At 37.9% G+C, this 27,305-nt stretch overlaps 2 protein-coding genes and 1 pseudogene across 2 annotated transcripts; 1 reads left to right on the top strand and 2 right to left on the bottom strand.

Annotated features, from left to right (window-relative positions):
• Positions 1-3,650, top strand: part of LOC149207139 (ABC transporter B family member 15-like) — a 61,638-nt pseudogene extending 57,988 nt beyond the window's left edge.
• A 1,365-nt stretch (positions 3,651-5,015) lies between these two features.
• LOC149207138 (uncharacterized) lies at positions 5,016-5,516 on the bottom strand. The gene has a single exon (XM_089397938.1). The coding sequence runs from the start codon at positions 5,514-5,516 to the stop codon at positions 5,016-5,018; it is 501 nt and encodes a 166-aa protein (XP_089254064.1).
• A 14,780-nt stretch (positions 5,517-20,296) lies between these two features.
• LOC149207137 (uncharacterized) lies at positions 20,297-20,842 on the bottom strand. The gene has a single exon (XM_089393850.1). It carries the CDS (start codon positions 20,840-20,842, stop codon positions 20,297-20,299), a length of 546 nt encoding a protein of 181 aa, XP_089249976.1.
• Positions 20,843-27,305: the final 6,463 nt, after the last annotated feature.

The following is a 27,305-nucleotide window of genomic DNA, read 5'->3' as shown; positions in this document are numbered from 1 at the left end:
CCTCGGCATCTGCATGCTCTGTATCTGCATCTGAGTGTATTGAGTCATCATCTCGGACATGAGGTAGATAAAAGGTGTCTGCATGCGGCAATTGAGGTGCATGCGAGAGACTTTCCTCAAATTTGACACTTCGCTCAATGATGAGCTTATCCGTAGAGGAAATCAGGAGCCGGTATCGTTTCACACCATCAGGGTATCCAACAAAGATGCACTCAATGCTCTGTGGATCAAGATCTTTCCTCTTTTCAGAGGGGATCCTGGCCCATGCTCGGGAGTCGAAAACACGGAAGTGGGTGACCTCTAGTTTAGTGCCGCTCCAAGCCTCAAAAGGGGTCTGATTCTTGACAGACCTATGAGGAGATCTGTTTTGGATGTAGTTAGCACAATTAAGTGCTTCAAACCATAGCTTATGAGGCAATGACTTAGCATGCAACATGCAAGAAGCCATTTCTTTGAGAGATCGGTTCTTTCTCTTAGCAACTCCGTTCTGCTGTAGAGTGTATGGAACTGTGTACTGCAACTGTATGCCAGACTGAAGGCAAAGGTTCCAAAGTGCTGTGTTAACATATTTCCCCCCATTGTCTGTATGGAGGGCTTTGATCTTTCTCTCTGACTGTGTCTCAACTAGTGCTTTGAAATCTTCAAAGTATGCAAAAACTTCAGATTTGGCCCTGAGAAGATACACCCAAGTATACCGTGAGAAATCATCAATAAATGTAAGCACATACCTTGCTTTGTTGATGGAAGGATGAGGAAAAGGCCCCATGAGATCACTATGGATCAGATGTAGAGGAGAGGATGCTTTGTGAGTCTTGCCAGTGTCAAATTTTTCTCTAGGATGTTTGCCAAGGACACACCCTTCACAAACTCCTTTGGAGAAATTGATATTTGGCAAGCCTTCCAGCATCTCATTCTTGCTTAGCTGCTGCATATACCTGTAATTTAAGTGACCAAACCTCTCGTGCCAAAGCCTACTATTATCATCAGCATGTGTAAGCAATAAGGAGGATTCAGATTCAATAAAATTAGAAAATGTATACAGTCTGGCTCCATTGTTTACCTCACTGGTTGCAATTTTGGAGCTGCTATGTAGGTCATATATGTTCACTGTATCTGGAGTGAACTCCTCTCTCTTTCCGGTGCCGAAATTAGTGATCTGATAAACTGAAAGCAGGTTTATCGAAGGTTTTGGAACATGAAGCACATCTTCAAAGCTTCCGTGTAAAAGTTCCACTCTACCTTTTCCGGTGACCTCAATAGGTGAGTAATCTCCCATGAGGATGGGAGGTCCTTTGCATGCATCCAAAGAGGAATAGACTTCCTTTACAGCAGCCATATGATGTGATGCACCAGAATCTATAATCCATGCATCAGGGGAAGAATTAATTGCAACTAAAGCATGAAAATTGTTACCTTTCCCATGTGGTAGATCCTCAGTTTTCTTCTTGGCGCCCTGAGGGATGTGGTCCCCAAGGTTGTGCTTCTGAAGGATTTCTGCCATTTGGTCAATTTGTTTCTTCATGCAAGAGGATTCTGGATGGAATCCTCTTTGAAAGTAGGTGCATCTGTTTCCTTTCTTCCCTTTCTCATTTCTCGAGCCGGAGGAATCATTGAAGGGCTTGGTGTACCCTTCCTTCTTTGGATGGGAATGCGCTTTTCCCTTATCTTTTTGCTGCTGATTTTTCTGATTTGAATCAGATCTGTGATTTTATTGTGGCTGCCATCATGCACAACAAGTGCATGCGCTTTTGGAGATTTGATTTTCCCCATGCCAATAAGTTTATCTTGCTAAAAAATAAGGGACTCCATAAATTCTTTGAGAGAAGGCATAGTGTAGGATTTACCTATTGCAAGCCTTACTAAATGAAATGTAGACACAAAGATGGAGTATTCCGGTCTGAGCTTTGACATAATAGAGAGAACTTGGTGACTTTCCTCCTTGGATTTGTCAATTCCACAACCCTTGAGTTGTAGCAATAGATCATTATATTTGGTGAAGAAGTCTTGAATTCTGTCACAGTTTCGTGGATCCAATGAGAGCAGCTCCACTTCAAGCAGATGTCCTTTCACCTCATCCTATTTCCCATAGAGATCTTCAACCTTTTTCCAAATCTCATTGGGAGTATTGCAGGCAGATAGATGAAACTGCAACTCTGGAGAGATGCACATGCATATGGATCTGTGGGCCTCATCCATACGGTTGAGGTACTTGGATTTCTCTATGGATGAAATGGGTTCCACTTCTATAGCCATGGTAATCCTGTACAACCCTTTCTGAAGAAGGTATCGAGCCATTTGGTCCTTCCATTCGTGATAGTTGTACGGTGTTAGGATCGATGCTTTGGGAAACTCCATTTTTCTGTCGATCTTCAATCTCCAAGTTGTAATACCTGCAAAATAAAGTATTGGTGTGCCTTTTATCTAGCAACCTATGGGCTTTGATACCATGTAAATGTGTTAGAAAACCTGCACAGATGAATCTAGCCAGTAAAGGTTGAACACACAGCTTTGCAGAGAAAAAACACTAAAAGAAAATCGAAAGAACAAAAGAATGATTCATTAGAGAATAGGTTACAATGCTCATGATATAGCACTACTGGGTGAAGATCCCAAGGTAATGCACCATTGTGGTGATCAATAAGAAGACTCAACACCTACAACAAGTTCCAGAGAGAACTAGCCAGTTGCGGAGTGAAAGAAGGAGCAAATCAGGAAGTAAATCATGCAGAAGAACTAACCAGTTGCGCAGTTAAAGAAAGAGAAAATCAGGGAGTAAATCATGCAGAAGAACTAACTAGTTGCGGAGTTAAAGAAGGAGCAAATCGAGGAGTGAATCATGCAGAAGGAATCTTGCATGTAGTCCCATGCTCTAACTAAGAGTCCGCATGTCGATGTGTAGTAGTTCCAACATGATTTTCAAGAACTTCAGCTTGAAGATCAAAGTAGGCAAAAGCATGGCTCTGCTGGGACAAAGCGGATCGGAAAATCAACCATCATTGGATTAATTGAAAGGATTTACGATCCCCTAAAAGGATCAATGAAAATCGATGGCAGTGACATGAGGAGGTTCAATTTGAAGAGTCTGAGGAGTGACATAGCTCTGGTAGGTCAAGAGCCCACGCTATTTGGAGGAAGCATTCGAGACAACATTCTCTATGGGAAAGAGAATGCAATCGAGATGGAGATGATCGAAGCTGCAAATGCTCATGACTTCATCAGGTAAATGCTCCTGTTGTTGTTCAAACAAATTGTTTATGCGACAAGATATATATTCAATCAGCTGTAATTAAACAGATTGTTTCTGGTATTAATTTGGATGGACTGAATCAAGGCAGTGAATTTAACTTGGATTTGTGTAGCTCTTTGGAGAAGGGATACGAAACAAATTGCGGAGACAGAGGAGTGAAATTATCGCGAGGGCAAAAGCAACGGATTACTATAGCGAGGGCGATCATAAAGAATCTCTGAGCATATTACCGCTGGACGAGGCAATGAGTTTGTTGGACAGCCAATCAGAGAAGATTGTTCAAGAGGCCCTGGACAGAATAACGGTGGGGAGAACGAGTAATGTGATAGCTCATCGACTGACCAGTAACTACCATTCAAAATGCAGATTCCATTGCTGTGATTGCATATGGGAAAGTGATTGAGCAGATAAGTCATTCGTATCCAGCAACCCATATTACTCTCTCGTCAGTATCCAACAAAGCTACCACTAGATTCTCACCTCCCTCACTCAAGGGTCAAAAGTATTCTGCTGTGTCCCGCTTACGCTACCACTAGATTCTCACCTCCCTCAGTCAAGGGTCAAAAGTATCCTGCCGTGATCCATGTCCTAAATCTTTTTATGTGCCTTTGCCAAATTTTCAATTCTTCGTTATTTGTGGTTTTTAACGCCAATTTGGTCCACGTCCTAAATCTTTCAAAATGTTTTCATCCAAATTTGGAATTTAGAGTCTCATGTATGCAACGTTTAACGTTAATGTCATAAAATGTTATAACGAATCATCTCAATTATACTATAATCCGTTAGGGCCAAAGAGACTTCTTCCACAGATTCTATACATGACTTGGAATTTCAAGTGAAAACTATGGAATATATTTGCTCAATATTTTCCTTTAATTTTAAAATAGATTGAGTATATTACACTTTAATATCGTTGTCAACTCAATCAATTTCTTTTTAATGTCCTTGGAACTCATGCATATCTGATGTAGTATTTTTATAATACTGCGTAATCGGAGGAGAAAATCAACTCATGCAATGTTTAATGTAGCCAGAAGAAAGTGAATTGAAATATAAAATAAAAATAGCGTATAATGCTACGTTTGTGAAAAAAATGGCTTTTGTGGATCCACATTGAATAATGGTTGGAGCAAGGTGACTTCATCTTTTCATACTTGTATGTATCGGCAGCATCCAAACTCTGGCCATAGAAACAACGTAGAATATATATATAAACTGTAAATTTGATTCCCACGGTGAAGCCTCAAGATATAGAAGTAGCTTGTAGCTTGAGCAGAATACATTGTATTTCAAAACATAATATAAGAGACATTAAAAACAAATAACCATCAATTTGATAACCTGATATTGTCTGTATAAACTTCACCACGCTAAAGCTAAAGTATATCCATATCCATATAAATAAATAAATAGAAAGAAATGGTAAATTTGATGTTAAAGCATTTAAGTTTTTTTATTTTTCTTTTAGCAAGAAAAAAAGTTGTATATCTATTAATTCATTATGAGAAAATCGCAGTACATCATATCCCTATTTTGATATTCACATATATATTCAGATCTTTGACATAGCAAATATTAATAATGGGTGGCATTATCATAGCCCCCATCCACAAAATACACATCAAAAAATTCAAAGCCATATGTAGGCTATATATGAAGCATCCACATGATAACCAAGACCAAAATAGATGTAGCACCAACCACAAAAACTAGATCATAGGAAATGGGGACCAGATACATACCAAATTGGAGGCGAGGAAAGAGTAAGTTATGTACCCAGCATGTAAAACTCCTGAATGTGGTGAATATTGTTGTCCACAGATATACTCATCATCCAGATATCATATTGAGTGGTAAGTCCCTTTTTTGATAGCGCATCAGCCACACTATTTTTTCCCCTGTCAATGTGATCTATAGAATAATCCTTCCTGTATTTCCTTATAGATTCAATCCTGTTCAGCCATCCCAAAAGATTTAGGTTTTTTATGACATGAATAGACCGAACATGATCAATAATCACCTTTGAATCCCCATAAATTTGCAGATTTTGGATGTTGAGGAAGTCACAGATGTTGAGCAGACCTGCCAGCGCCATAACCTCAGCCTTATTATTCGACCCCTTACCTCTGTTCCAGTATATTTCAATATGCTGACCCTCCGTAGGAATACTATAAACCCCACAAGCACAACATCCCTGTTGAGCGGCCCCATCAAAGTAGGCATGTGGGACACCGGATGGTTCCATAGAGTGTGTCTGCTTGCCACTCATTCTCGGAATCTTTTTGGAGGAAAGATGAGTGCTAAATTGGGAGAGGATTGATTCGAAAACAGTGGAATAATTGTCCAAGTTTGCAAGAAACAAGGCCCTATTCCGCCATTTCCATATGGCCCATAAGGACAGCAAAGGAATAGGTCTCCAGTCAATTTTCATGGTGCCCCACCATTGAAATGCTTCCATAATGGATGGGAAAGTGATCCTGCTGAAGCCGAAGTGGACAGCCAAATTCTGCTAGATCAATAGAGCTTGTGAGCAGCTTAGAAAAATATGAAAGTTGCTTTCTGAGAATGATCTACACAAAGGACAAATGGCCGGCCCACTCCAGTTACTTTTTTGGAGATTATCCCAGGGAAGATTTCTGTTGTGGAAGACTAGCCAAGCAAAAATGATGATCTTAAGAGAGCAACCTGTTTTCCATAAAGAGGGTGGGAAAATGTTATTCAGTTTGTCATTTTCCGTGAGTTGTAGTTGAAAATAGATATGCTTGACATATATCGATGATCTACTTCCAAGCCCCTTCCATATTAGTATGTCCTCGGCCCCTGTTCTAAATATGCCTATGTTTTTCATGACTGATGTGGTTTGGTCCCATTGAAGAGCCAACTCGGCATTAAGGCCCAAGTCAATAGCTGACTTCCATATAGGGATGGGTCCCTCCCATCTATGGATGGTCTTGTCCCAGAAAAAAATCCCTCTATGATGTAGAGCTCCAATCAACTACTTAGATATGGATAAAATATTGTCCCCCGCAGCAATGTCATCCAAACCAATGATGATTTTACTCCCCGATTTAAAACTCCATGTCAGATTTTGGAGGAAGAAATGCTCTATTTTCCAGAAACTACTCTAAATAGCAGAGCCCCGTGATGAACCGATAGTGCCCTATCTATACCAGAAAGTAATGTTATGCATATACTTTGATTTAATGGCCTTGCTCCATAGAGAATTCCCCAAAACTACCTGCCATAATGATTTACAGCGAGAGCTTTGCGGAAAAGGTTAAGATTCATAATAACCCAGCCCCCCATCACTTTTGGATGAGTCAGCATAAAGAGCTTTGTGAGATGATTTTCTTTTTCTCTTTGCTACCACCCCAGATAAAATTGGTTGTCAATCTGTTAAGTTTGTAGATAATGGAGGAAGGAATGAAGAAAAGATGCACCCAGAAGACCATGATTTGAACCAACACTGACTGAGATAAAATCACTCTCCCGATGATAGATAAACACCTGAATTTCCATTTGGAAATTCTTTTGTCAAAACGATCGTAAATCCACATCCAATCGGCCGCGGAGTATCCCACAGGTTTTAATTGATAACCAAGATATTTCAAACCATCATTGATAGGAATAGCCTTAATGTTGAAAAGGTGGGATAGGAAGGAAATAAGATCACCGTGAATGTTCTCCAGATGGAAAGATGATTTGCCCTCGTTTATACACATCCCCGTAGCTTTTTGGAACCTTTTCAATATTTCATGAAAACATATCCACGATACTTTACAAAGCATAGCTGATAAGAGGATGTCGTCAACAAATAAATTATGTGAAATGGATATGCCCCTATTGATAGCCAATGGTTTGCATCTATTTTCCTGCATCGCCCGTTTAATGTAAAGACTCAAAGAGTCCATTACTAGGATGAATAGGAGAGGAGACAAAGAACAGCCTTGTCGCAATCCTTTGGCAGCTGAGAAAAACTTGGTAGGAATACCATTAATGAGCACTGCATAGTTAACATCTATAACGCAGGCCATAATCCAGGTGGAGCATTTGATGTCAAGACCAATCTTAGACAGGAGGCATTTAAGAAATCCCCTGTCGATACAATTGTATGCTTTTTTCAAGTCTAACTTTAATAGAGCACCCTCAAGCTTCTTAACATGCATGGAATGGAGACATTCCTGGGTGAGGGCCACCGCCTCCAATATATTCCGATCTTTCAGGAACCCATGTTGTTCAGGAGTCAAATATATAGATAAGATATTTCTCAATCTACCCGCAATAATTTTTGAGATAATATTATAGAGAATGTTGCACAGGGAAATGGGCCTAAAGTCCTGAAATGTAAGAGATTCCTTCTTTTTAGGGATTAAGGCGATGAAAGTGGAGGAAACCCTGTGACTGATTGAGCCATTAATCCTGGAGTCCCGAATCGCGTGAAGAAGATCATTCTTGAATAAATCAAAGAAATGTATAAAAAAGTCAATGGTCCATCCATTCAGACCAGGACATTTGTCCTTTTGAAAAGATTTCATGGTGGACAAAAGCTCCTCCTCAGATACAGAAGAATAAAGAAGTTCATTCTGTTCAACATCAAACATGGTTGGATATGGCTCAACACCCCATAAAATTTCCTCAAAATCACATCCTCCTAAACTGCTGTATGCATGCCGAAAATATTTAATTGCTTCTGCAGAGATCTGATCCTGAGATGTGAGCGATATTCCCTCCTCATTCTTGATCTCCCAGATAGAGTTTGTTTCCCTCCGTTTATTTGCATACCTGTGGAAGAATTTCATGTTTTTGTCCCCCTCCTGGAGCCAAATGGCTCTGCGCTTTAATCGCCAGGAGGCTTCTTCAATAGAATTTTTTTTTTGTTTTTCTTTCTCCAAATCCCAGATTTGAGCACGTATAGCTCGAGGCATACAGGGAGCATTAAAGAAAACTGATAAATTTTCCAACTTCTTGTTAATATCCTTCAAAGCATTTTTGTTGGAGATCGTCTTTTCGCGCTACCATTTTTTTATCTTATTCCTGAGGACCGACATATGCTCCAAGAAAGGAACCGAATGATCCTCGGAGAAAAGAAAATGCCAAAACTGACGAATTAGAGTATTAAATTGTTCATCCTCAAGCCAAACCCGATTGAACTTGAAAGGGTAACTCTGCCTATGACCAATGAGGTTCCACTGTATGGAAATTGGCCTGTGGTCCGAAATCAAACACGGGATAATATTCACCGATGGAATGCCAAATCTATCAATCAATCTATCATGCATGAGAAAATGATCAAGTCTTTTTGCAAGGTATGCCTCATTCAATCTCCCATTGTCCCAAGTGGGACCCATTTTTATGGGATGAACGTCCACAAAGTTATTATGTAGGATTGCCTCACGAATCATCACCCCCACCTGATCATTTAATTTACCCTTACCCCATATTTCTCCATTTGACAACGTACAATTTAAATCCCCGCCAATCAGAAGCGAGTCGAGCTCAAGAATTTCAAAAGTTAAAAAACGGTCCTAGGAAAAAGATCGCTCCTTGTAAGGGGCATGGACATTTAAAATATGAACTGGCCCCGGAGAACCCCTGATATAGGCATGAAGAAGGATGCCAGCAAAGCAATTGAAAGCAGCCGCCGAGATCCAGGACGGGTCCCACATAACCGCCAGACCACCAGATAGACTAGCAGCACTAGTCGCAGCTATATGCCACTTGGGAAACATACGTCTGAAATAAGATATAGATTCATGACCTTGATGCATAGTTTCTTGAATCAAGAGAATCTTAGAATTAGAAGAATGGAAGAGTTCCTTTAAGGCCAAAAATTTTGGGCCTGCCCCCAAACCCCGAATATTCATCGAGAGAATAGTAATCAGTTGGACACATTCTCTGGCCGACATGCTTTAAGCGACCCTTTATCAGATTTACCCTTTACTGCGATTTCAAAAATATGGATGTAGACCACGGATAGGTCCCTAATATTCAAATCCGGCCCCCCTCGTCTACCCCTGAAATGTCTACTTCCCCTATTCTGTTTTTGTCTTACAGTAATATTTCTAGTAAAGGTTGGGCTAATGATAGGGGATGGAGACCGATTAGGCTTATGGACAGTCAGAGGCTTTAGATTTAGTGATTCTCGTCTAAGAAGTAGGTCCAGATCACAATCAAAAGAGTTAACAGGAGATGATTCCGGTGAATTTAGAGGAGTGACAGATATACAAGGGGCTTTGCCTTTAGGGTCAGTTGAGGAAATTGAAGGATGTGGGGGAATCGGGGGGGGGGGGGGGAAGATAATCTGCGAGATGAGGGGATATGCATCGGGGGATATTGGGGGGAAGATGATATATAAGTAATGTGGGAGGCGGATGGAAAACCCGAGTGGGCGGGGGAATAGTGGGGGGAGACGGGGTAGCTATATCCGGCCCATGTTCGGGGGGCACAGGGATGATGGAGAAATGAGCCAGACTACAAGGAGGGGAGATATGAGATCGATCTGGAGAGATATGTGATCGGTCCGGGGAAGCAGATCGAAGGTGACCAACATTCTCCATATTTGCTCTGTGAATTTTACGGATGAACTCGACAAATTGAGAACGCTTCAGAGATAGACTTGATGAATGTCTTGGGGAAATCCCACGAGGAGAAGACTGAAGAGGCCCCTAACCTCCCGGAACACGATCAATATCCTGATTAAAATTTAGCTCTTCGGCAGAAACACTCGAGGGGGGCACATGGGGTTTTCCAAACTGATGCCGCTCCCTATGTCTTCCACCAGGTTGACGAGGGCAGAGGAATTTTAGGTGGCCAGTTTTATGACATAGTGGACATCTGAAAAGAACACCCCAATAATCCAGCCTCTGCTGGATATTGGACCTTCCCCATGAGAGGTCAATGTACCTTCCCCATGAGAGGTCAATGTACTCAAGGAAGCCCCCTTTGTATTCCTTTTCTATAAGAACCCTGGCAACCCGCTTATCCTTGGCTTTGAGACATTTTGGGTCGACAAAAATAAAACGACCAATTGTGTTTCCAATATCTGCAAGAGTCTGCTTAGTCCAAAGCTCAATGGGCAGTCTGCTTAGTCCAAAGCTCAATGGGGCTTTACCTAGATGTAGCTTTACCTAGATGTAATTGTTTTGAGGAGTGCAACGAAGGAGATTAAAACCAATGAACCATTTGTGTAAGGCCAGAAAGCTTTTGTCATGTACCCATGGAATAGCCAGGATAACCTCCAAATCTCGGTCTCGAAGAAAATGAAAACTGTACCAATTGTTCATTAGACGAACAATAGTCGGGATATATCCCAAAAGCGGAATCCACTTGGCACAAATCTAGGATGGCATCTGGGCATCCTCAATTGCCGGAAAATGTTAGCGACCAACCAGAGCTCTCTTTTGGAGACTAGAAAAGCGCTGTCGAGGTTAATAGCAGTAGGAGGAGGGGAAGTTTTCACAGGATGTTGATTTTTACGGCGTGGCGGAAAAACAAGCCCGCCACCTTTCGGATCCTAATCAGAGATAGGAATATGAGGGATTAAATCCTCGGCCAACAAGGACTTCCAGTCAGCGACTTTTTCTGATCTGGCAAATGACTTCTCTGCAGCCATGGTGGCCCGCACCATGGCCAATGCGACTGACGCGTTAGAGAGAAGTTCCATAATTGATGACGAAACAGTCCCGAAAAGGGATAAGACTATAATCCCAAGAAGATATAGAAGAGTACAAAGGACCTCCAGGAATAAATGGATAGAAATAGGTATTATAGTCCGGAAGACAAATAGTCAAGGAAACAAATGTGCGAAGATGGTACAATATGTCAGAAATAAGGAAAGCTGAAAGAATGACTTCCTACGGAAGCTTCAAAAAATGGATACCGAATCCACGGAAGCTTCATATTTTGACATCCAAAAGGAAAGATGGGCTTCGAATCAGAAGATTGTGCAGAGAAGACTACAGTGACGGCGGCACTCATTCAATAGAAAGTGACAGAAATCCGCTCCATCTTACGTCATGGCCAACCTACGACCGGAAAAAGGGACGATTTTACAATCCGCGAAATGGAAAAACCAGGTGAGACCGAGGCAGGATAGGGAGCAAAATCAGGAAGGGAATTCTGGGCAAATAATACAACAGCAATAACAATATTTGCGGATGCACCACCATGGACCAATCTTAATTCTGAAGTCAGAACAGGGTTTAAGCCTCTGAGGAAGAATACCGAAACAGTCCAAGCGTCCGCACATCAGCAGCATGCAGACCTGTGGTCCGTCGAAGGGACTAGTGGAGTGGCAGCTACGTGGAGTAGTAGCTCGACATGCAAAGGAGGGGCCAGTCGAACGAATATTTTGAGATGTGTCAGCTATTGAAGGAGCATGCAAGCACTACAGAAACGACGGTCATGGATTGGATTAGATGCAGGTTGCTACATCGTCATTGGTTAGATGGAACGGCGGTCCCTGGTGGGCTTCCATGGCTGCGTGGCGCTCTCACTCTCTCGCTCTCCGTTACAACAAATTCGACTTATTGAGGGAGATCAGATCTCTGCGGAAAATAAATCAACTCTTAATAGAATAAATAGTAGTTTTATAGTGGGTTACTGGTTATTATTTTACATTGTATGAAATAAAAAAAAAAAAAAAATTACAATTTTGTATTTCAACATTTAATTGAATAATTAAAAAGTTTTAGAAAATTTGAATGAAAGGGAAATATTATAATATCAGTTTACATTTATTTTAATTGGGATTTATCAAGTGTTGACAAAAATCAAATTTATTTTTAAAGATTTGCATCTAAAGAGATTTGATCTTTTGGCAATTAGTAGATACAGAGTTAAGATGTATCTAGATTAGTCTAATTATCAATTGATTATAATTATAATTATAATTATTAATTTTAATTTAATTTAATTTAATTTAATTTAATTTAAATTTATTTTCAATTTAATTCAATTTAATTTTATTTTGACCTAGTCAAAATGTTAAATAGGAATTACATAAAAACATTTTCTCTGATATTCATACTAACAAAATATAATTGTTACAAGTGAAATAAAATTGTGTTAATTGATTATGGATGCCAATGAATGACACTGAGTAGTTTTGAGATTGTATTGTATTGTATTGTGTGTTCTTTGGTCGTATATGCATTAAACTCGAAATGCGGCAATAGCATATAGCACTAATTAATGCTTCTTTGACAACTGTTGAAAGACAGAAATATCAACAAAAGGCAAGGACATGTTACAATGAAATCTTACTACAATACTACTTCCTTTAGCCTTACAAATGTGTTGAAGTTAAATACCTTGTCTCATTATGCCAACATGAATGCACATGAATGCCTCGTAAATAAAGAAATAGACCGTAATTTGCTACCTTCAAAACCAGAGGTCATTTTAGTACAATTCCTCCATATTCCTCCATATTTCTTGTTGGTCACCCTCTGGAAGAACTCCCCTAAATACTACTCTACACCATTGTTCAACATCAGATTCATTATTAGACGATTGAACAATAGTGAGATTAAACCGTTAATAAAACAGTTAATTATTATTAAACATAAACATAAAAACATGAAGAAAAATAACTATTAATTATCGTTATTGTTTTGCAATAATTGATTGCATGGATCTATTGAAAAGTTGTATCAAACTCATGACACCAAGAATCATCTCTAAGTATCCGCTCATAACATCAACACCAAGAATCATCTCTAATTCACAGTTCTTGCAATCGTTTCTCTTGTTCTTTGTTTAGGTTTTTGAGTTCTAAGTATTTGATTTGTTTCTATTGTATTCCAAATGTTTAAATGGCTTCATATGATTCTTATTATGAGGATTCTTATTATGGCGGGGATTTCCTAACCAGTGTTTCAGCCATTCTTCGTGGGCTTACAATGTTTTGAAAAACATGAAAAATGCCAGTCTTGTTGTTCAGAGTCATCTGAAAGGGTTTATAAATCACTAAGGTTAATACATATAAAAACCAGAATAAATCACTAAGGTTAATACATATAAAAACCAGAACAGTTATAAAATAGCAAAACACACCCTGAAAAGATATTGAATCCCTTGGAAACAAAGAGGGTTAATATATATAAAAACTTGAATGGTTATAAAAGAATGAACTGTCACATTCATTTCGTTTAATGAAGAAGTGATCGTTAAAGATTTGAAAGCCGGTTGAAATGTTAACGTCTATAATGGCTTTGACTAAATTGCACTGTTATCAAAATGTAAATCTTTGAAGTGGCATTGACCTCTTTAACAAAGTGTTTAAATGTTATGAAAATGTAGGGTTAATATAAAAAAAAACTTGAATGGTTATAAAATAATGAACTCTCACATTCATTTCGTTTAATGAAGAAGCGATCATTAAAGATTTGAAAGCCAGTTGAAATGTGAAATTTGAATGTCTATAATGGTTTTAACTAAATTGCACTGTTATGAAAATGTAAATCTTTGAAGTGGCATTGACTTTTTTAACAAAATTTTTAAATGTTATAAAAATGTAAATTGTGGAGTATATATATATATATGAAAATGTAAATTGTGAGAGATGTTTTAAATTTATTATTATTATTTTAAATTTTAAAATAAAATTTAAATAGAAAAAGAAGACAAACCTATATATAGAGAGGGAGAAAGCAGGTGTTTCCTCTTAAGACAAATCAAAATACACCTTGAGTGAGCCTAATGGTCAAGAGCATGTGTTTCCTCTTAAGATGTCACATGTTCAAAACTAAGGGGGTGGAGTATGTATGCCTTCATAGACTTAGCAATCAAATTGTTGGGCGGAGGTGGGTCCCTTGTCCCACAAACAAGGGGGTCTCATATTGGCTTGGTCATGACCTTAAAATTACATCATAATAATAATAATAATAATAATAATAATAATAATAATAAAGATATTGTAAAATTAGATAATAAGTTACACAACTACACATGCATTTGTGACAATTTGAACCAAATAAAAAACATTTCAAACAACTTAATCTATTTTTAAAAAACATTTCTAACAACTAAATCTATTTTTATATTTAAAAAATATATGTTAAATTACAAAACGTAACAACTTCATTAAGAATAATATCACCAAATTTTATGGAAAAAAAATAAAAATTCACTTTATTGAACTACACCTTTATATTATTAATTTTTAAAGATTTTTAAATCACTAAATTCATTTTTACATTTAAAAAAATAAACAATATAAAATTACAAATTCCCTTATACTCGTAAAAAAACCTAACCATAAAAATCTTATATTCATATTATGAAACAAAACTTCCCTTGTGATTAATAATTATTCACAATGTAAATGGAATCATTTTTATATTTAAAAAATATATGTTAAATTACAAAACTTAACAATTTCATTAGGAATAATATCACCAAATTTTATGGAAAAAAAATAAAATTTCACTTTATTGACCTACACCTTTACATTATTATTTTTTAAAGATTTTTAAATCACTAAATTCATTTTTATATTTAAAAAAAATAAACAATATAGAATTACAAATTCCGTTATACTCATAAAAACACCTAACTATAAAAAACTTATATTCATATGATGAAACAAAACTTCCTTTATGATTAATAATCATTCACAATGTAAATGGAAATGTTAGAAGTAAGTGATATTAATTATTCAATTGTTTTTGCATTTTACTTTTTGCTTTAACCCTTAATTAGTGACACAACTTTATTAAAGAATAAGAATGAGTTGTAATATATGGGTGAATACTAATCAACATTAATTATCTTTACTATTAATTAAATTAAATTATGTTAGATCTTTTTCCCAAAATATGGGAAAACTTTCCATTTAAAAATACTTAAAAAAACTATTTGACTAGTAATTTTTTTTTAATTAAAATCAACTTTAAATACCAATTTTTAAGCCATGCCTAAAAATATTAATGATAATCAACCTAAAAAATCACTTTATTAAACTACACCTTTATATTATTAAATTTTTAAGATTTTTAGATCACTAAATTCATTTTTACATTTAAAAAAGACAATACATTTAAAAAAAAATAACATTATAAAATTAAAAATTCCCTTATACTCATATTATGAAACAAAACTAATATAATAATATTAATATATTGTAATATAATATAATATAATTTACTGTTTAATATTTTATTATTTAAACAAATTAAATTAAAAATTTAATAATTATGAGTGGATTAAAACATAAAACTAATAAATTATAAGAAATCATTTTTAATCCAATAGAGAGATCTTCTAATTTATCAAAAAATTAATATCCTAAAGGATGGAAAATCGGATAATGATCTTTCCATTAAAGGTCATTAACTAACTTGGAGTTAATAAGATAGTTATTTCTAACCATAACCAACACTTCATGGTAAGTTACACAACTACATATGCATTTGTGACAATTTGAACCAAATAAAAAACATTTCAAACAACTAAATCTATTTTTAAGAAACATTTCTAACAACTAAATTTAATTTTATATTTAAAAATATATGTTAAATTACAAAACTTAACAATTTCATTAGGAATAATATCACCAAATTTTATGGAAAAAAAAAATCACTTTATTAAACTACACCTTTATATTATTAAATTTTTAAGTTTTTTAAATCACTAAATTCATTTTTACATATAAAAATATAAACAATATAAAATTACAAATCCCCTTATACTCATAAAAAGCCTAACTATAAAAAACTTATACTCATATTATGAAACAAAGCTTCCCTTATGATTAATAATTATTCACAATGTAAATGAAAATGTTAGAAGTATTATTAATTAAATTAAGTTATGTTAAATCAAATACGAGCAAAATTGCCAATGAAAAATACCTAATAAAAACCATTTTTCTAGTAAAAATATTTAACTAAAATCAACTCTATTAATACCAATTTTTAAACCATACCTAAAAATATTAATGATGATCAACCTAAAAATTCACTTTATTAAACTACATCTTTTATATTACTAATTTTTTAAGATTTTTAAATCACTAAATTCATTTTTACATTTGAAAAAAAAAAAACAATCTAAAAATACAAATTCCCTTATACTCATAAAAATCCCAGCTATAAAGAGTTTATACTCATATTATGAAACAAAACTTCCCTTATGATTAATAATTATTCACAATGTAAATGGAAATGTTAGAAGTCCCTGATATTAATTATTCAATTGATTTTCTATTTTACTTTAATCCTTAATTAGTGACATAGATTTATTGAAGAATAAGAATGAGTTATAATATATTAGTGAATACTAATCAATAATAATTATCCTTATTATTAATTAAATTAAATTATGCTAAATCTTTTTCTCAAAATATGAGAAAAATTGCCCATGAAAAATACTTTACAAAAACCATTTAAATAATATTTTTTTTAAGTGAAAATCAACTTTATTAATAGCAATTTTTAAACCATATCTAAAAAATATTAATGATCATTTCAACCTAAAAATATTAATAATGATTTACTTTAATAATTAAAAACTTTAACCCTTAATTAAAATAACAAATTATAATAAAAATAAAAATAATTATTATAAATATTTTTTAAAACCCTTTTAAAATTCAAAAGTTAATTTTGAAATTAAAATATTATTTTTACAACATGATCTGTCTAAAAGTCAAAATATGTCATATAAAAAACAATACAACATGATTTCCACGCTCCGTCGTGCCTGACTAAAGGACTGATGGCAAAATGAAATGACATTCAGCAACTGGAGTCCTACGATTGAAGATCAATCCTTGAATATATTTCTACGATCCGTGATGCCAGCCTACAATAGAAGAAGATACAGGTTCAGTCAGACTGATTTATGTTTCAATCCTCCAGTGTTGGTCCGTGTAATCACGTTGAAATAATCAATTATCCTTACGATCTGGACCATCATGTATTTATTATAAATTGTCACAAGACACTTTTTCATATGTAATAATACCATATATTATGTTATTGAAACCTAATCTAATCTTTTCCAAGTTGAACGTGGGCTAGATTAATTAATACCTGAAGCTTTGCCTCGTTGAAATAATCAGTTATCCTTACGTCCGGACCATCAGGTATTTATTATAAATTGTCACAAGACACCTTTAAATATGTAATAATGTCATATATTATGTTATTGAAACCTAATCTAATCTTTTCCAAATTGAACGTGGGCTAGATTAATTAATACCTGAAGCTTTGCCTCCAAGAAATCAACGATAGTTGCTGGAATATTCCCTCAAAATCTTCCATCAATACTTAGAATTGTTATCGTATTTTCCCTAGATGGTGGGAATTCCTGCAAGCCTTAGTCATGGCTAATGTTCGAGGCCTATAAAACACTTTTATATAAATAGAGGATATATTGAATTAACTAAAATGGTTTGTGCAGAATATATTTCAGTGGAAAGAATATTTTAGTGGACATAATGAAGAAAACGCGTCATTGGATAGATACAAAGAATAGTAAATCGAAGGGAGTTGCAAGACGTACAGGATGAAGATTGATTGAATTAGCGTTTTGAGAAGGGCAGAAATAGTTAAGGTAGTTTCATAGCAAGTATATACGATGCCTGTGAGACGGTTCGTTAGGGCAGATATGTGAGATAGTTATGACATCATCCATCAAGTCAGATCTGTGAGACAGTTATGACATCATCAGATGGCTAAGAATGCTTTAATCGTGAATAACAGATCTCACGATGCAGAATGGTGTAAGGTGGCATTTAGGGATGTCTTTCTCAAAAGGAACGCCTTACGGCGTAAATATCAAATATTTATATTATATAGGATAGTTTTACTATCTTTTATATGTTACTTTAGAAAGAAGATCAAAGACAATAAAATATACAATCAATGGCTAACAAAATTAGCTTCAACAGAGTGTCAAACCTTCAAAAATTTAAAAGATAGTGCTACCCCACCATGGGGAAACCAACAACAGAAACCAAAATGGGAAACTTATAGAGAGAGACAACAAGAAAAAAGACACTAAACATAAACTCTAAAAAGAACTTATCGATAGCCTAGATGGCCTAGCATGAAGAGCAAGAACTGAAATGATGAAACATAGGGAACATGAGCATTAGAAGGACAATGAAGTATTGAGGTTGATGGGTTGTTCCTAAACATAGCATAAGATCTATGAGTTCATCTAGTTTGTGCATTAGGTTGACATGAGTTTCTCTCCAATCAACTAGAATCTTCCTTGACAACAACATAACATGCCATTACAAATCTATTGCATGGAGATAGTGATTTTGGCAGCCCCAAGAGTTGCATGTATCTAGAACCCAAGAGGCTATGTCAACCATGACTTTTGAATTCAGAGTGACTAGTTGTTCTTGTCAAACTTCCTCTTCGACCAAATGGATTTCCTCATGAATGTGTGGAGGCACATGTGCATGGTAGTTATGGGCTAAAGGTTCAACTCTCAATTGTTCCCGAGAGCCTCCTAAAGTGCCATGACTACCATTTCCAAATCAACAATAAGCTTGTTGACAAGTCATGGCTACCAAAGGAAACAAGGCGTCAGAAATACTTGAAATAAATGAGAGGGAAGATTCCAGAGGTTGTTGTGAAAGAGAGAGGCTTTTATAACTTCCTAAGAAAGTTGGATCAATGAAAAGCTTGGGCTGAAGCCTTCACCATCATAAAAAGCTGTGAAGAGACGAGGGAAAGTTAGTGAAGCAGATGGAAGGAAACACACTAAGTAACCAAACAAGACTCAAAGTGCATGCCCATCGAGGGCAACAATAGGTGGAGGTGTTGAAGGATCAGCCAGAGCTCTAACTAGTCTAGCAGAATGAAGAGCATGGTGGAATGAATCCAATTCATATAGATAAATAAAAAAACCATGCTAAGGGGCCTCTACCACTCTCCTGGGGAGGATTCACCATGATGTGGTGGCATGTGTAGGAGGGAAGCAAATAGAGAGCACCTTAAATCCAAGGATTTAATGCCTATCATAAGACCCCATAGGGGTAAACTTATACAATACAATAAATTAAAATGAAGTAACAAGAAGGCGTTTAATACTTGTTATAACAACCCATCAGGATAAACCTATAAAATACCATACAATAGCATTTGCACCAGATGTTGCAAAGAAAATGCCAGAAGGCAATAGAAAAGGAACTAGTAGCTTGAAGTGTCTTGTAAAATCGATCCAATCTCTACACATCATTATAATGTTTCAAAGTTATATATTTACAATGTCCAAGATCATTCAATCAACATTTATTACCACGACAAAGAACAATATAAAGACCTAGAAAATGGGCTTGTGATTACCCTATGGGGACACAAATGCGAATGTTGAAGGTACTTTCCTTGGAAACAACTTTTGAATGGTGCTAGATAATATCCACAATAAACATATTATAGATATTGTATAAAAATAAATATTGGAAACAAGTTACAATTCTAATAAAAATCAATGTATCTATCTATCTATGTTTTTTTTATATAGAGAATAAAGTCATGATAAGTCGAGTTGACTGTTAGGAATGGATCTCTTGATCTTGCAAAAAAGTTTGTATAAAATACCATAGATGTTGTAAGCAATTGTTTAGGGAGGGGACAGATGGAAAGACGCACAAAAAATCTGATGGCTTCTTCAATGTCCCAAACATTCTTGCAGCAAGTTGCATTGTGATGATCTCCATTATCCAATGATGTCCATGTGATTTGACTACAAGAAAGTTAGAAGTGACCATCTTGACTACTTTGATAGCAATAAGAATTCCTCTAGACAAATATCCCACCAAAACTAATTACAAAGTCACCCCATCATAAAGAAATATATAAATAATAACATATATTAAACAAGAGGGCATGGGTCCAAGCATCATGCCATACATAAATAGGAAGCAGAGTACCTGAGTACATTCAAGCAACCTGAAAATTTTCACCACGGATCTTGGTCCTTTGCCTTCTCTAGAAGGTACGATCTTGAAAGGTCTTATTTGTCTCTAATACATAACCAAAATCCATGCACTGGAGTTAGAAATAAGAACATGGTCACAATTCCCCCTCAACACCAACATTGATCTATTTCCCAATTCCTTCCTCTCCAATGCCCAAATGAGGATGGGGATGTTGCAGCCCTGACAGTGTCAAACTTGGCTATGAGGTGCAGACCATCATATGATTTTCTTTTTTGTGGATCAGACAGAGTATCATAAGCTTGATTTATCTCAGAAAAAAGGTCCATGGCTGTCTTAAGCTGGTGCACAAGCATGACATCAGGGTGGTATTTCAGTGCCAATCTTCTATATGCAACCCTGATATCATTGAAGGAGGCATGATAAGAGACACCGAAAAGAGCATAATGATCCTTTTTCCTCCTAAAAGCAATATCCCTCTTTTCTTTTGTTGCAAAACTGGCACTGATGGTTCTGAGATTGAAGGTGTGAGAAGCCCTTAATACCACATTGACAAGACTCAGTTGATTACTTGAAATTGGGCTGCTTGTGGTACATATTGGGAATATCAATTCCCCCATAATCAGAGGAGATTGGCCTCTAGGAGATGAGAGTGTGGAATTGATTGTGAGAGACCCAAGTGTGGAAATCTTCATGATTAATTTCTGTTTTGGAAAATATGGAGACAAGGCTAATTGTATGTATGTTCTGATATCCAAACTTTTCTGATTTCAGAATGAGAGGATTGGCTACCATTTATATTATTAGCAATAGAGATTGTCTAGTTAATAAAATAAATATTTTGGTTATCTAATTAATAAAATAAAGATGATGAAAAGAAAAGTCTTCTCACATGGCATGCCTGTTGAATATGGTGAGCATTCTCCAACATGCCTTCATTCTCAAATCTATAGCAATAAATTGTCTTAGTGATCCATCCCTCGTTTTGAATAAGTCAACCTTTCTTATTAATTCCATTCAAAACAACATAATTGTGACAAAAATCCACTAGTTGTATTTTGCAGTTCACTGAAGTTTTGTGAGGATCCTCTAGCTCAAAAGTGAAGTTAATATTACTATCACTTTTGCTAACTTTATCTGATAGATGAAAATCAAATGAAGCTATGGTGAAATCTACATTCATCTATGATATCTGGAGAGATAGATGGTCAAAAGGAAAAAATTCACTTGAGTATCACAGTGATACATGTGCAGATTCCCTGAATGGAAAGGTATGCTAGCTAATCTCCATGTCTAGGGATCAATGAAATTTGTATCTTCTTTGTAAAGTCCATATTAGTTCATAATTTTGTCATTTGGCAGAGATGTGTTCATTTTAAAATGTGAATTTAAGTCCCTTTCTCCAACATGCATTGGTTAGAGAAACCGTACACAAGCTCAAACCCATCTAAACCTGGTTTGATAATTCACCTTGATGGTGCAGAGATGAACCTTCACACTTCGAGGTTGCTAAACTGAAAAGTTGCATAATCTATATGAGTTTATATAAATTGCATGTTATCAATTATAGATATGCAACCTGGAGTTTGCAATTCCCAATGTTGCGCATGGAATCCCCCCAAGGCATGTTTTGGGGCTTAAAGCCCAAGTTTTGACTAAATCCATTGTAAAAGCTCCGCGAATTATGGGCGCGGAGTGCGAAGTCATAATAGAGTCATAGGGTTGTCCACCCTTGTTTTTGTAATGTAATGTCAGCTTGATAAACCTACCCATGGTCCGTGGACCATGGGATTGTATAAATAGAGCGAGGCTCTAAGTGTAGAAAGTAGCGAAGAAGAACATGACTAAGAATGGAAGCATGAGAAGTCTAAGTGATTGAGTCGAAGTGTAAAAGGTGTCTTCGGGTTGTAGAGTAGAAGAAAGCTCTGTAGCTGAGTGTGCAGAGGCCCAGTAGTCCGCAGCTGAGTGCGCGTACCCCTATAGCTGAGTGCGCAGGGCAGGTCGAGTCTGTAACTGTTGGAAGAATCAATAAAGAGAAGTTTACCATATTTCTGTGTATCTTTTCCTGTTTTAATGTATGAATGGGTATAAATTGCAAGTATATTGTTTATTTGTTGCGCGAACTCATATAAATGTGTTGCGTAAATAAATATAACATAAGACATCCATTTACACGAAGATAATTAATTGGTAAGTAAGATCTCAGGTGCGTCTTAGGGAAATAGCGCAAAACACTGCTCCAGCAGTGCGGAAGCTCCATAGCCCCTAGTAAGGGCTGCGCGAAGGCAGTGCATCAGACCACGAAGACCAAGGAAGGGCATGAAGTAACCTGCATGAAGGGATGAACAGTTGGATAGAACCAGCCCCTCAGATATCTCAAGGGTGCGGAAACTTGGTTCTAACACCCCCCCATACTACTTTGGGTGAGACCTAAGTCCGCGCTCCACAGACTGTTGCCGAAAGGGCCAGTAGTACATGGATTTATTTGGCTAAATACCTCTGAACTTGGGTTAGGCCCCAACAAGCCAACAAATGGTTCCGTTGTCGGGACCAGAATCTGCATAGAGATGTCTGATGTCATATCATTGGAATCCAACAAAGAAAGGAATTGAAGATTGGTTGGACAGAAAGATTCATGAGTTCGCAGCATAGGAAAATAGGAATCTGTGACTATCAAAAGAAGAGTGGTTAGACTACTACTTATATACAGAAATCGACGAATTTTTTTCGCATCCTTCCCCACTGAGTTGTATGAGTGGATCGCGATGCTAGCAGATAGCCAAGGAAGGTGTAAACTCGACAGACCTATTATGTGGACTCCAGAAGTGGTGTGCAGATTGGAAGTGTTAGAGGATAAGATCACGTGCACTGTTGATCACTATCTCAATCGAATTATAGGAGGATTCATCACCAAGTTCGTGATAGATACTTCAGTCAGCTATAGTGAGGTGGAATGTCATTTCCTCAAAGGGCCACGAGGTAAGTACATTAAATCTTTGAAAACTTGGATTAAAATGCTACTGTGTGAGAAATGGGTTATGCAAATAAATTGATGTTTGGGGCTACATTAAGTGGGAGAATCTACAGAAACGAAGGTAGTACAGAACTAGAAACTAGCCCCTTGATTTCATCTCTGCGAGGGGGTGAAGAAGATCTTGCGAAGATCTCACCAAGAAGTGAGATCAATTTGATAACACAGAGAATTCCGTGCATACCATCCCAACCCACACCACCAATAGTTTAACCGTCTTCACCCGCATCTTTGCCCATATGACCTTCGCCACCACCGCGAATCAATATGGCAAGCGCGATAAAGTTGCCAGTGTTCAAGGGAGTAGGGAATGAAGAGCTGGACTAGTTTTGGTTCGTGATAAGAGGTATATGGGAAGCACAGGGAGTCCCAGATGACAATATAAAGAAAGCGACGATGGTAAACACTTTGTAGGATCGCGTGTTGACCTGGTACAATAAGAATTCCAATGACAATCCGAATGCAAGGATCACGGATATCCAAGCTACGCTGAACAAAGAATTTAGCAGGTCGAAGTCAAAGACGCAGTTGATCATTGGGTTCAAGGAGATCCCAATGCTTCCAGGCAAGACCCCTTGGGAGTTGGATCAGAGACTGAAGTGTACAATCCGCGAAGCTAATATGACATTGACCGATGGACAACACCGCGCATGGTTTGTAGCCTCACTAAGACCGCATCTAAGGAATGCACTATCACAACAGATGCTAACCACTCAAGCTGAGGCCTTGGAGATCATGATGAGGCTGCATGAGACCCCAATACAAGATCCTAACTTGGGATTTCAGCAGATCCACATGCAGTTGAAAAACTTGTGCCTTGAGATGCAGAGTTTGAAACAGGACAGGGCATCTCGCCCAGAGGTGCACGACGAGGTATGGTGTGTTAAATGCAAGGGTTAGGGACATGAAAAGGACCACTTCCTAGTGTTCGCAAATTACCTCGCAGGAGGAGGACCAATGCCATTGAGACCAGAGGCACAGGTAGGAATAAGCACGATGCCTACATTGTGGTGCACGATTTGTTAGATAGGAGGAAAGAATGCTACAGATAACTACCATTTGTTGCAGAAGTACACAAAATTTGTAGCAGTTGTTCTATAATTTCTGTAGGTCAGTGGGACATGATGAGCACACCTGTAGAAGTTATGAGCTGATGATAGATCAGACTCCTACCTACAGAGTTTAGGTCGAAACGCGACCCCTTGACCAGAATGCAGGGATGCCGCGAACTGGATTTCAAGGGCGTGGATGAGGTTGGGGTGGAGGAGGACCAGGAATAGGTCACAGACAACTAATATGTTACAATTGTGAAGGGCCAGGACATTATGCCCGCGATTGTACAAATCTAACGTGGCCATCATGTTTGTATTGTACATTGTTTGGTCATGAGACAGAGGATTGCCCCACATTGATAGCGAGGTTGCGCAATAAAGGAGCACTCCGACCTTCCCCAACTTAGAACCTGCAAATGATGAGGTCTGAGCCATGCGAGGAAGACCCTAATGTAAAGATTGTGCTCGAGAGTGGAATTACGACAGGGGATAACAAAGGCAAGCAGCCTGAAGAAAGTACTTGGGTTAGCAAGGCTCCAATGAAGGAACCAGAGTTTAATTTGGAGCGTACTAAGGAAACCTTCATGGAAGCCAAGAAGAGCTTCGTCGATCCCTCCACTTCAGGAAGTAAGGATAGATTGCAGCCAAAGATGGACCCATCAATGCTCACCATGTTCCTGGAAACAAGCATGAAGTTGCTGCGCGATAGCAAGGCTGTAAAGGGGTTGCAAGAACTCATAAATAGATGTGCTAGGACTGTGCAAGGAGAATGCACGTAGTTCGAAAGCTCGGAAAGCACACGATGTGAACGAGAAGGGAGATGAAATTGACCATGCATATTAGGGAATATGAGATGGACCAAGTGATTCTGAATCTAGGATCAGACGTGAACGTCCTGCCGAGGCAGACATGGGAGTGCATGGGAAGACCTAAACTGCAATGGTCTCCTATCCATCTGCAAATGAATAATCAGAAAAAGATCTTACCTATGGGGAGGTTGCAGGGAATATCAGTAGATATCGAAGGAGCAAGCGCGCTAACAGGTTTCGAAGTGATAGAGATTGTTGATGACAACAATCCCTACCCCGCGCTATTAGGAATAGACTGGGCCACTGACATGAATGGGGTGATAAATTTGAAGAAGTGCAAGATGATTTTTGAGAAGAAGTCTCTGCGCGTGGTTGTACCTTTGGACCTTGTAGAAGGATCGCACTACATAGAGCTTGTGCACGACTTCGATAGCGACGATGACTTGGACTACATCTACAAGATAACCACGCGAGAGAAATACTGGGTGAATCCGACCATGGATGGACGAATCTCATGGGAGCGTGAAAGCCCCTACACATTGGATTTTGACGAGGAAATAGAACGATGGAAGAATTAGTTACACAAAGTAACCACACTGAACTGTAACATGATGACGAGATCGCTGCGCTGCGTATCAACAGAGGTAAGTGAGCTGCCTACGTATGATGGGTTAAGTGAGGTGGATGACTTCCTGAGTAGATTTGAAAGAGAAGTGTCAGAACAACAACGTTTTGAAGCTTTGAAATGGGTACTGCGCGTGACGCCCGCAAGGTGGTGGGGTACGCACCAAAGAAGTTTTGAGGATTGGCGCGATTGCAGAAGAATGATGCACATGTGGTTTGGGAAGCCTCAGATGCGATTAACAGACAAGATTACTAGACGAAACGGTCTGCGCACCCACCTATCCAGATGGATGCTAGCATATGGTGCGAAACCTACGCAGATGCACACAGTCTTCACGTTAGGAGACACGGTCAGTAAGAAGGTGCGGGCAAGGCAATCGAGCAAACGATCCCTCCGGTTAGAACCACGGAGTATGGAAAGACCAAGTGCGGAGAAGGATATCCATGTAAGAGCGTTTAAAAAAGTATGCGAAGCTCTAAACAAGGTCCACAATGTGAAGCAGCCTGACTAGGACCTATGTGTACCAACGGTTCTATGGGCGTATAGGACTGCGTGTAAGAACCTGATGGCACAGACACCTCCGAGGTTGGAGTATGAAGCGAACACTGTAATCCCCATGAAGCATGAAATGCCTAGTCTGCACATGACAACATCGGTAGATATGATAGTTCGCGGAGTCTTGAAAGAAGGGATTGCACAGCCGAAAGAAGTAGAACGCTTGGGACTTGAGGAAGAAATCCAGCAGGGCAATTTTAGGGTCCAAGCACTTGAGAAAGAAAGGGTGTGATTAAGGAAGGAAAGCACTCTGGTAGAAGCAGAAGTCAAGAAGCTGGATGACGAGATAAGAAGGCCAGGATGATAAAACAAGGTGCACATGATCATGCTAACAAGTTTGAGGACTATCATCGCGAATTGATTAGTCTGATGCCTTGGCTTGGACCCCATATTACTAAGAGAAGTAACCAGGGTGCACGTGTTGCAGATGATAAGGTGTGCGACACCGCCAGTAACAGTAAAAGGTGGGTATTTCCCAGGAAGAATGATGGATGACCGGAGGACATCACATACAGGTGGCGCAACCACCTGACTAGCTGAGGGAAGTATAGTCTTAGCGCTCCAAGTAGTTGAAAGGAGGTGCAGGACTATAAACTATTCTGCCCAGAAGCTGCATGATGTTAAAGCTGTGTACAGAAGCAAAGAGTCACAAGGTTCGCGATTGTGCAACGGGGGTTGGGCTGCCATGAGGGTTGGCCAGAAAGTGTCTGTTGGAGTCACTACTCACGATGTGATGTTCGACTTGAGATCAAATGGAGCAGGAAATAGGAATTTAAGACACGATTTATGGGCAAGATTTCAAAAAATCTGCTACCAAGGGAGCATTAATGAACCGGATTTGGGGGGGAATAGTCAAATTCAAATTCAAAAGGTGCTATAAATTACAAAGGACTGCCCAGCAAACGACACTTGGTCGTTTGAGAATTCAGCAGTTGTATACCCTGCGTAGCCTGAGCAGAGCCTTTGTTCACCTATGCAGCGTGTCAATGGAGCTCCTAATTCCGCGAGTGGTAGATTTCTAGTCGGACACTATGGCAGCATCGGAGGATGTTATGGAAATTATAGAGATGACCGTCCAAGAGGCCA

This window comes from Pinus tabuliformis, chromosome 1_2 (assembly GCF_031772625.1).
Source record: "Pinus tabuliformis cultivar Carrire ecotype Pingquan chromosome 1_2, CPIR1, whole genome shotgun sequence".
In the NCBI taxonomy this organism is placed as follows: domain Eukaryota; kingdom Viridiplantae; phylum Streptophyta; class Pinopsida; order Pinales; family Pinaceae; genus Pinus; species Pinus tabuliformis.
The sequence above is the reverse complement of the archived record's forward strand: the minus strand, read 5'-3'. Positions and strand labels throughout refer to the sequence as shown.